At 34.5% G+C, this 12,243-nt stretch overlaps 1 protein-coding gene across 8 annotated transcripts in view; it reads right to left on the bottom strand.

The window, feature by feature from the left end:
* Positions 1-12,243, bottom strand: part of LOC309963232 (sodium channel protein type 2 subunit alpha) — a gene marked incomplete at its 5' end in the record, with an annotated part of 90,033 nt that overhangs the window by 43,668 nt on the left and 34,122 nt on the right. For all 8 annotated transcript variants that reach the window (XM_082841503.1, XM_082841504.1, XM_082841506.1 and 5 more), the window contains 3 exons: positions 663-1,019; positions 2,929-3,102; positions 8,983-9,221. In XM_082841503.1, coding sequence (XP_082697629.1) covers positions 663-1,019; positions 2,929-3,102; positions 8,983-9,221 — 770 coding nt within the window. The remainder of the gene's footprint in view (positions 1-662; positions 1,020-2,928; positions 3,103-8,982; positions 9,222-12,243) is intronic.

Below are 12,243 nucleotides of genomic sequence, written 5' to 3'. Positions count from 1 at the left end.
GCTTAGGTAAATGTCATATCACAATGCCATATATATCTTCCTATCATCTTTCCCATGCCTCCAGGACTCAGCAGAGATGTGTTGGACATGGTTCATTTTACACAGAAATGATAAACAAGTGATTCTTGAGTCAGTGTTACTTGTTCATACTGTAGTTTCTAGGCAACAATTACCTTATGTGCTTTTAATGGACTGAGATTATCACTATTTTTTTTAAACTCCAACTTGTAGAGAACCCAAATTTGAAACATTTTCAAGTGATACTATTATTAGTACTTACAAATAAAATGAATGACTGCTCTTCATGGCACTTCCATGCTTTAGTACAAGAACTGAAATATAAAAGCCAAAACTGGCCCTCTCCATGATCAGTAAGAGGTACAGAGATGAAGAACAGCTTTGGTTCAAAAGACATTTTAAGAGTTTATGTTGCATATCAATTATAGCTCAATAAAATTGGAAAAAATAAAAATAATGAATAAGGAAATATTTAAAAAGAGTTCATGTGGATTTCAATAGTCTGAGCTATACCTGACTCCTGCCATGATGAAAATTGAGAATTGATTTAAAAAAAAAACATTCAAAACATTCCTCAGTTGAACATACTTTTTCATGGTTACATTGTCTTTTACTGAAAATGAGAAAAATGTTTTACCACATACCACCAGGTTTCCAATGACCATGACCATCATGAAGACAGTAAGGCACATGGTTTGACCGGCGACCTCCATGCAGTCCCACATGGTCTCTATCCACTCTCCACACAGCACTCGGAACACAATCAGGAAGGAGTGGAAGAAGTCATGCATGTGCCAGCGCGGGAGTTCACAATCATTGGAAATCTTGCAGACACATTCTTTGTAGCTCTTACCAAAGAGCTGCATGCCGACCACGGCAAAAATGAAGACGATGATGGCCAACACCAAGGTGAGGTTACCCAGAGCCCCCACTGAATTGCCAATGATCTTTATCAGCATGTTCAGAGTCGGCCAAGATTTTGCCAATTTGAAAACTCTGAGCTGGAAACAAAAGCAAGAAGGCCATTACTGCTCTGCATTCTGAAGAATCTGCATATTTGTTTATAGGAAAAATCTACAGTATCTCAATTTTAGGTGATGGATTATTCATGTGCCAAACTATTATCTGGCAAATGTATTAGTTTGTTACCATGGGATATTTTTCATTTTGAAATAGTTTATATTGTAAATAAAATAATTATACAGTTTTTCATCAGCATTCAAAGAATAAGATTCACCAAATATTCCTGAATCTTACATAAGCATTTATACTATTCTTTTTGTTTTTCTGTAAGGAACTGAGATATCTAACATTAGTGGTGATTAATTAGAAAAGACTCTTTCAGAAACGTAGAGGCTCTCATTATTTAAAAGCCCAAAGTGGATATATTTTTCAGTGTACTTGAAATATAATGCTGAAATGCACAAGTGCAAACAACACTTATATAAGGTACAAGAGAAAAACCAACTAATTTCTTTAAATCTCTGGACTGCTATATCTGTAGCTTCCTGTAATATTAGGCTGTATTTTAAAGGATATTTATTATATTCAAGGAAGAAATACTTGGACTTGAGTAAAAAGCTGTATTTTGTCAACCTTTATGTCTTCAGTGATTTAATTAATCAACTCATTATAGTGTGGAATGGCTCTCCACTACTGTACCTGACACATTGGTTGTATTAGAAGCCTCTAGAGTACCATTTACCATTAAATAGCAGCATCATTTTATTTCCGATGCTTCCGTAAATGTCAGGTCAAGAGTAGTGCATTATTTAATGGCAACTAAGTGACCCAAAGGAGCAGATATAAGAACCAAAAATTTTAATGTATTCCCAGAGAATAATTAATGCAAAAGGGCCTGATATACTAAGCAAGACACTGATGATATTATGCCTTCTATCTCCCCAAACTGCATCACATTATCACAAAGATTTACTAAGCTTCTTAAAAGTAGTTGCCCATATTTACTTGTTATATTATCATTGCTAATTTTTGTTTTGTTTTTTTTTTTGCATCCTTCTAGCTTCAAATCAAGATCTACAGCTATCCATGAAGACTAGGAAAGGAAATCACAGCTCTAAGGATCTTAACACAAATTTGAAAGTGGTAAGGGAGTTTCTAAACAGACTTCACAACAAAGTCTTGAAACTAATCACTGTTAAGATAAGTTGCCTATAAGAATCTGTCTTTACTAACTATATACAACCTCTGTTGTTTCAAAATAAATCACAAGAAGTTAGAGCCAACTCAAATAAACAGCACAATAAAACATACCAAACTTCAAATGGCAATGTGTCAAGTGATATTTTGTCTCATCTGTAAAAGATCCATAAACTTTGAAATATAAAGATCAAATGAAAGACCCTTTCTTTAAAATTAAAGTATAACACAGGCAACTCTTCTCAGAGAGTGTATTTGGTGACTTCCTGACCTGGCTGAAGGAGCAGATGTATAGGAGCTCTGTCTTCTTTCCCTGTACACTCTACCCAGTCCCGGGTCTTGGCTTCTACGGGGGCAAAGTGGGCAACTCCATGATCCCTTAGCCTCTGGTAGAAAGATGAGCCCACCCAAAGCCCCAACCAAGCCTTATCATGGGTAAGCAAACCCTATATAGCTGAGAGGTACATATTGTGTTGTTTAATTTGATATGCGTTTATCTATGACCTCCATTTTCTCTCTCCCCATTAACCTTGCCATTCAATTACTAAGGACAGAACTATTGCCTGTTCATTTGAATAAACTTAATCTATGCATTAAAACTATGAGGAAGAAGAAATTACCACCTGCTTTGTTAGAAGTATATTCAAATAATATTAAGGCTATGGGAAATCTTGTAATTTTTTTCTAAAAAGGAGTGACTACTAATTAAATTATTTATAAAAACATTATGTTTACTCTCAGTTAATTTACCAGTCGAAATGATCGGAGAACTGACAATCCTTCCACATTTGCCAAACCAAGTTCCATTAAACTAAGGCTCACAATTAAACCATCAAAAATATTCCAGCCTTCTTGAAAGTAATAATATGGATCCATGGCAATTATCTTCAGAAACATTTCTGCTGTGAAGATCCCAGTGAAGACCTAAGGGAGAAATGTTTATTACACAAGTGAAGACTCCTGAAAACATAAATAACTATTGAGCAATTTAATTTAGTCCCAACAAATCACAATTCAATTCTGAGTTTTAAAAATTGGTTTGGGGGCTTCCCTGGTGGCACAGTGGTTGAGAGTCCGCCTGCCGATGCAGGGGACACGGGATCGTGCCCCGGTCTGGGAAGATCCCACATGCCGCAGAGCGGCTGGGCCCGTGAGCCATGGCCGCTGAGCCTGCGCGTCCGGAGCCTGTGCTCCGCAACGGGAGAGGCCACAACAGTGAGAGGCCCACGTACCATACACACACACAAAAAAACTGGTTTGGGTCCAGGAAATTAGTATCCTCAAATGGTTTGTATTCAAATCAATATTTAATTGTTTACTATATTTAAGGTTTATCAAGTGATAAAGAATTAAGACAATAAAATTAATATTCTTCTCCCTAGCCCTCCAAAAACTCACCAAATAATTACCTAATAGTTTGGTTCCCTCCCTTGGCCCTGCGGGCAAGGCTGGTGCTAAAAAGGCTTTATATTGGCTGTAATAAACAAGGTCACCACTAGCCCCATAGATGTTAAGGATGCTTTTTAAAAAAAAAATTATTTTCCTGGCCAAAGAGAAGCAGCATTCTCTACTCTCCATTTTCTTCCTCTACAACTATTTTAAATTTTCCACGTGTCTTCAACCATTTTTCTTTATTCTCCACTCTCAGTACTTCTGCATCTCAGAGGTAATGGAAGTCAGTCAACCTGAACTTACTCAGTTTCCTTATATCTACCAAACTACTTACATCCACACCATACTTTGCTTTTTCTTTTCCTGTTAAAAATTAAAGACATGTCACTGCTTTGCTCTAATTTCTGCAGCTGCAATTATGTATCTTCTTTGGACTTCTTGAAGAATTCACTTTCTCAATTAACCTGTAGTTTCAACCTCTTCCTGCTACTGACTGCTTCATTTTGGGATTTTACAAGTATCAACAGATACTCAGTCCCTCTCCACCTTAAAACTACCACCAGCATCATAAAAGAAACTCTCCTTGCATTCTACTTCCCCCATTAGCTACCACCATCTGTCTTCTCTTCATAGCCCAACTTCGTTAAGAGTTTGTGTACTTGTCTGTACTCACTAGTTCCATTTCTTTAACTTACCCCCTGACCTGCCAGCAGCACAAACTGCTTTAACCAATTTCACCAACATAACCGAAACTGCCATTGATAAATTCAATTGAACTTTTAATAGTTATCTTGCTTGCCTCTTTAGGAGTTTTTCACAACGTTGTCTGTTCCTTGTTCCTTAAAATAGTTTCTGTCCTGGCTTCAGTGATCCACATCTCCCTGGATACTTCTCAGTTGCTTTTCCTCCTCCAACAAATCATTCAATACTGGATTTTTTCAGAGGCTTTTCTGTCCTCAACCTTCTTAATCTAATTTTCTTTTTACAATAACTTTACATTTTGAGATCTATTTTCCCATTCAAGCATATCCCCTGAATTCCAGAACTACATCTTTATTTCCTTATTCAACACCTCCACTGGATAACTGTCTCACAGGTACCTCAAATTCAACAGGTCCAAAATTCATTTCATCACTTTCTCTGCACAACCTTGCTTCTCTTCTGATATTTGTTAACTCAGTAAATGGAATGACTCTCTACCTCGGTGGCCAGCTCAGAAACATGAGAGTCTTGCTAACTTTTCCAAATATCTCTTGAATACTTCAAGTTGAAATTCACCCATGCATGTATTACCAGTTTTTCCTCCTTTTATTGTTGAGTAGAATTCTATTGTTTGAATATCCTATAAATATTTAAATAATGTATAGCACTTTTTGTCTCTTTTCCAAGAAATCTTGGCCACCCCAATCACATGTGCTAATATTTTCATATATTTTATACTTACATATGCTATAAATGCTTGCTTTAAATAATCAGTTGTCTTTTCAAGAAATTAAGATAAGGGAAAAAAAACAGTATTTTCTATTTACCCACATTTATTCATTTCTAGTGACCATCATTCTCAAATTTCCATCTAATACGTTCTTCCCGTTCAGCCTGAAGAACTTCCTTTAGCATTTCTTGCAGCATAATTCTGGTGTAACAACTTTTTTAAGGTTTTGTTTATATTAAAATTCTTTATTTCACACTAGTTTTTGATAGATAGTTTCACCATAGAATAATGTTTTAACTTCTTTTTTTCATCAGGCCACTTTCTTATGGCCTGAACTGTTTCTGACGAGATGTTAATCCCTTGTATATAATATATATTTTTCTTCTGGCTGCTTCTAAAAGTTTCTTTTGCTTTCACAGCTTGGCTAAGATGTGCCCAATGTAGTTAATTTTATATTTATCCTTGTTGATGTTCACTGAAATTTTACAATTTAATATTAAGGTGTCTAAGTTAATATCTTTCATCAAATTTGAGAACATTTTGGCCATTATTTCTCCAAATATTTGTTTTGTTCCATTCTCTCTTTTGTCCTTCTGAGTCTCCCTTATGTAAATATTAGACCACTTGATGTTATTCTGCAGATTAGTGTGACTTAGTTCATTTTTCCTGTAAGTTTTTCTCTGCTGTTCAAATTGGATAATTTCTACTGGTTTGCTTCAAGTTTGACACTTTCTTCTGACATCTGCAATTTTCTTTTAAACTCATCCAGTGAATTTTTCATTTTAGAATTTGTACTTTTCAGTTATAAAATGTCTAGATAATTCTTTTATATAGTTTCCATTTTTTCTGCTCATATTCTCCATCTGTTTATTCTTGACGACCATTTTTTTCCTTCAATTTGTTAAATGTATTTATAATAGGTCCTCTAAAGTCCTTTAATGCTTATTTTAGTAATTCAGCCATCTCTGGACCTATTTCTATTGAGTATTTTTTTCTCTCAACTCAAGTTACAGTTTCCTATTTCTTCATATATCATGTAATTTTTTATGTGATGTGAATAATGTATTGTAGAGAGTTTTGATTCAATTATTTTCCTCTAAAAAGTACTGATTTTTGTCCTAGCAGGAAGTTAAATTATAGGTTGGCCACTTTGAACTTATGGTAGTTAGGTTTAATACTTAAGTAGGGCACAGCTATTTTGGTTTGCTCTTTGTCCTAGTTGAATCTTCTGGTTCTCTGACATAGCCTTTACTCCTTAAGTGTAACCCCTTTGGGGTTTTAAAGGAAAGCCCAAAGTCTTTGTTCAATTTCTCCATCTTGGTCAGCTTTAAATTCCAAACTCTTGGGAAGTATTTCGTTCTATTCTTTTTTTTTTTTTTTTGGAACAATTTGTGAAGGATTGGTGTTAATTCTTTAAATATTTGGTAGGATTCACCAAAGAAATCATCTGGGCCTAGGCTTTCCTTTGTGGGAACATGTTTTGATTACTAATTCAATTTTTACTTGTTATAAGTTTTTTCGTATTTTCTATTTCTTCTTGAGTCAGTTTCAGTGGTTTGTTACTTTCTAGGAATTTTTCCATTTCCTCTAGGTTATCTAATTTGTTGGTACAATTATTTGTAGTACTCTGTATACTCCTTTCTATTTCTGTAAGATCAATAGTGATGTCCCCTCTTCATTCCTGCTTTTAGTAATTTGAATTTTCTCTCTTTTTCTTGGTAAGTATAGCTCAAGATTTGTCATTTCTATTGCTCTTTTCAAAAAATCAACTTTTAGGTTTGTTGATTTTTTTCTGATGTTTTCCTATTCACTATTTCATTCATTTCCACTCTATTCTTTATTATTTCCATTCTTATGCTAGTTTAAGATTTAGTTTGCTCTTCTTTTTTCTAGTTTCCTAAGATAAAAATATAGATTATGGATTTGAAGTATTATTTTTTTACTATAGGCATTTACAGCATAAATTTCCCTCTAGGCACTATTTCAGTTTGGTGTGTTTTCATTTTCATTCATCTCGAAGTATTTTCTTATTTTTCTTGTGATTTCTTTTTTAACCTATCGGTTATTTACAAGTCTGCTTTTAATTTCCATATATTTATAAATTTTCCAAATTCCTGTTTATTGATTTCTAATTTCATTCTATTTTTGTGAGAAAAAATACTTTGATTTCAGTCTTTTTAAGTTTAATGAGGCTTGTTGTATGACCTACCTATCGCTTATGCTGGGGAATATTCCATATGTACTTGAGAAGAATGTGAATCCTGTCTATATATTTTCTACTATTTCATTATCTTCCTTAACACATAGGACAAGTCCTATTTTGAACTGTCCATTTGTTGTTTACGTCTTTCCAGCATCCACTCTCTCTTCTTCTGATAATGGTAGACCTAATTTTCTTCTTCATAATTGTATTCATTTACTCTGTTTCCAGTGATAAGACATGGTTCTGGTTTTGCCAAATAGGGCATTCTAACCCTAGAATCAGATTAACTGACTGACTTAGAAATGGTCACGTAACTCCAACCAGGCCAATGATATTCAATTCTTGGGCTTTTGTTGGAACCACTAGTTAGGAGGCACAATCCTTCTGCTTAAAGAGCTGTGTCAGGATAAAACTTGGTAGACTGTTGCCATCAATAGAATACCCAGCCAGAGATGAAAAAACATACTGGGAAAAAGTTGGCAAGAAGCTAACTCCCAATGACATTGACTGAGAACCTGAATCTAGCCAGATTAAAATGTGGATCTATGCCCAAATGGACTTTAGTTACTTGAAGTAATGAATTATCTTTATTTTTGCTTAAGCCCATTTGAGTTGTTTCCTAATATCCACCTCCATAACGCTTCTTTGATCTCTTGCTCACTTTTTATAGATAATGTTGAAGTGATTCCTATATATGTGAAAAAATTTGGACTAGGTAATGTTATTGTTCTTTCCTAAAGTTTTGTGATTTTTGGCCAGAGCTTAAAATAGTCTCCGAAATATCTTTTAGAGTTTCTGATACAGTATTCAGAGCTTCCATTGCTCTGTGAATTTCTCATGGGTATAGTTTCTCCCACTGTAAAATGCAGACATTCATAGTATCTACCTGAGGACTGACTTCGTGGGAACCTAGAGAGAGGGATTTTACATAAACCATTTAATACAATGCCTGGTACAAAATAAGTGGTCAGCATATATATGTTAACTTTATCAGTTAAGAGCTATCTGGATTATAATAAAAAAATAGTGGATACTTCAGAGTCTAAAAATATTGTGTATTATACTTCAGAATATATCATTTACTATCTATATAGAACCTGTTTATATGTTCATTTATCAAGTTGGGAGGTTCATGAGAACTTAATAAGCCTCATATTGATATTAATATACTTTTGTTGCCTGAATTTATTCATTTTGTTTCTCTGTAAAAGACCACTTTACTTTCATTTCTATCATTCTACCATGTATCCATGAATGTTAATACAAAATTTTAAGTAAAAATGTATGCAAAAATTAATCATTTATAAATTCTTAAATTTATAGGACAAATTCAAACAGAAATAATAACCTCTATGATGTTTCCTCTCTTAAAAATCCATCTTCTGTTATGAACAGATGATATTTCAAAATTATCTGACTTGGCATATTTTATAATTTGTTTGGCAAATGTAGACATGTCTGAAGGAATCTATTCTAAATACCTGAGAAACACATCAGGATTTTATCATAAATCAATATCCTCCATAATTCATAATAATCTTTGTAATGAATGGGCAATTTATATTTAATTCTAAATCAAACTATACATAAAATCTTTGAATCTCTTCCACTGCTAAAGTGTAGCAGTATATTTTTGTTATAAAAAAGTGATGCTGAACTTTTGCTGTCCAGGTATATACGACAATTAATTCATATTTAATTTGAGACTGATATGTGAAATTCATTAAGGCAATCATGAACTCTTTCAATGGGTAGAGTAACCCTCAGTGAGCCTTACCAGGTTCCCGACTGACAGCACACTGCTAAACTGCTCCGTCATGGGATAGTGCTCCATGGCCATGAAGAGGGTATTTAAGACAATGCAGATGGTGATGGCCAGGTCAACAAAAGGGTCCATCACAACCAGGTTGACGAGATGTTTCACCTTTAACCATGGCTTACAGCAGTCCCAAATCAAACACATGTTAGCAAATTTATACCAGCAGGGTGGGCATTTCTGTCTGGATTCTTCAAGTTCTGGAAGAAAAAGGTTAGAATACTTATGAAAACTGCTTCCTTCCTATTAAGCAGCCTTTGGTTTAAACTGAAAGTGATTTTTAAAAAATCTAAAGTTGTTAAAAGGCATTATGGGTTAATCTGATGGTTGAGCAGGAAAGCACTTACAATGGATTAGCTGTCATAAAAAGTGTGGGCACAGAAAGGCTAGTAAACTTTCCAAATTTATCTTGGTTAAACATGGTTTCCAAGATTCTATCTACAATATTAAATAGTCTGCTAATTATCTTTAAGGCTATCAGAAATTAATGGGTAGAACTTGTGTTAAGTATACTTAAAGCTCATCTATGTTCCAGATAGAGCAAGACATATATTATCAAAGAACACCTCTCAGGAGATGTCTTTAAAACCTTTATCAGTCATGCTGAATCTCAGTTTCTTGGATTAGATATGTTCTTTGTGTATTTTAATGAGATAGTTTTGTCAGTGTCACCAGTCTTAGTTAAGAAGTTTCTAGTTAAGCCTAATTAGATATAGGCCTGTATATTAAACTCAGCAGTATTTCTTAATTTAACTAGATGGCACAAAAGAAGAGGAAATATCAAACCTAAGAAACTGAGAACTTCACTGTTTCACAAAATGGGACTTATGTACTACTGGTAAAATACAAGAGGAGCTTAGGTAGAACATATGTAGAATTCATAAATTTTAATGGTATGCATTTATTTTAATATATTAAAATGTGTAACTATCACACCAAACCTATGATATAAGATTTCATATAAAAATACATTTATTTTTAAAAAATACAATGATTTCAAAAAGAATTTCAACTAAATAATAGGAGAGAAAAGACAGAAATGCACAGATCTATAAGGTGATACTGTAAATACTGAAACTTAGTAAATAATGGCAAAGAATTTGGGAGAATTAGGAAGTGGGTAATTATCTGCTCTTTTCCTTTGGTATATTTCTCTCTTAATCAACTCTTGAGTGAGAAAAGAATTCAGAAGTTGTTGTTTTCTGCCAATATCATTGCTGCACTCTGTTACCTGCTCTGCCAAATGTAAGACCATCACCGATTAGCACTAAAATAGAGGAAAAGATTCTTTGTTCATCCATAGCATGACTCTGGTTGGTCACTTTAGTATTACTACTGTGGCAACTGGAATATCCCTCCAAACCTGGTACAGTTTACTAAGAATTAAACTTTTCAAGAGAGTTTATGCAATGGACAAACATGACCATGGGTAGTGATTTTTGCTTTGCTGATAAACATTCACTACCAATATTATAAAGTTTACTATTTCCCTAAAGTAAATTAATTTCCTTATTATTTTTAACAGAATTCCATGAGATGTAGATTCTTCAATTGTCTCTTCATATACTGAAATTCTTCAAGCACCCAGCTTATTTCCTTTTCTCTTAAATGTAATTTTGTAAACAGTAAACAATAGTTGAATTGTAAATCAGAAGAAAAATATAAATATAGTTATTATGCACTGTTTTGTAGAAGCTTTTAAGACTCCCGAATAAACTCATATTTATACTGAAGGTAAAAAGGCTTTACTACTTACAGTAAATAACAAAAGAGAAATGAAAAAGCTCTTTGCCTATGTACAGTCAGAATAAGTATTTTTTAAAATGTTACTTGTAATTTAGCAGATAAAGAGAAGCAAATAGAAACTGTGGAAAAAAGTAAATCAGAGAAAAGTTCAAAATGCAGCCAGTGTTGCTCGTCTTGACACCAGGAAAAAGTGGAGCGGAGTTGTTAAATTCTAAAATAAAATCATTCAATTATTCATGCTAAAAAAGAATATCACACTTTGAAACAAAACAAAGCACTCAGGGAGAACTACAGCCACGTCTCCATTTTTCCTGGGTGGGTGATCCACACTGAAAATCATTTACAGCCCAGTTTAGATCTTTTGCTGGCTCCCCTCAATTCCTCAGTGCTTGTACCTCACCCTCCCACCACCTTCCCAAGGATTTGACCTGGAAACATTTCCATATGGTTTTTGCATTTAAAAAACGTGAAAAGCAAACAATTCATTTTTCCTTATCTCCTACAGTGTCATTAAGTAGGAGGCCATTCATTCATTGCCTGGACAATGGAGACTTAGCTGTAGTTCAAAAGAAGGAAAACAAAAGTTGCCAGCCTGGATTAACAAGCCTGGCTCCAAAAAGGAAAGGTGAACTAAACCATGATTAGACATAGAAGGAAGGATCTCCAAATAAACAGATTATGTCAACCTAAGACACCTTTCCACTGCTATTAGGAACAAAAAAGGATTATATTAAAGACAGCTCTAGTTGCACGTATATGCTATGTACTGCTAACAACAAGCCTTGATTAATGTCAGATTCAAAATGTTTAGATATAATCGAATAAAAAAAAGTAGGCTTTGCATTCTACACAACCAATGAAAACTCAGCCATTTTCCCCACATAAATATAAAGTTAAAAGCTCTGCAGATATTAAAACCAAACACTCAGTCTCCTGCTTCCTAAGTTACACTTATCTCTAGGACATCCTTTTCATTCTAAGCAAGTCCATGAGACACATTTGCATGGAGGGCGACGTGGGTGCACTCATTTTTAACTCCGTATCTTAATTAGTGGACAAGTCCAATCTTGTGGTGGTGGGTTGATGTTTTTTAAGTAATTTCTTAAGTTAGCCCAAACTTAATGCTATCAGAAGTTCAAAGTAGGACTGTTAATTTAGACTTACCCTGTCTCCTTCTCTACTTCTCGCTTTAGGGAGCAGACATGCTGCTGACATCGGTAGCAGAACCACTGGCAGCTTCCTCTCAGTGGTTTTGCTATGGCAAGGAGCAGAAGACCAGAGAATCTTCAAAAGATTTACCTGGAGGGACAGGGAGGAGCAAGCTACTGGCAGCTGGGGGGGGAGAGGGAGTGCAAGCTAACGCAGGCGAGGTTGGGGAAGAACGTACTGAGTTTAATATTCCATAGAAATCAGTGAAAAGATTTCTGATATTGCATTAGGACATTATGAAAATTGGGTCCTGCAGTAACTGACATG

Source organism: Leucopleurus acutus (genome assembly GCF_964270905.1).
Source record: "Leucopleurus acutus genome assembly, chromosome: 6".
Lineage (NCBI taxonomy): Eukaryota > Metazoa > Chordata > Mammalia > Artiodactyla > Delphinidae > Leucopleurus > Leucopleurus acutus.
The sequence above is the reverse complement of the archived record's forward strand: the minus strand, read 5'-3'. Positions and strand labels throughout refer to the sequence as shown.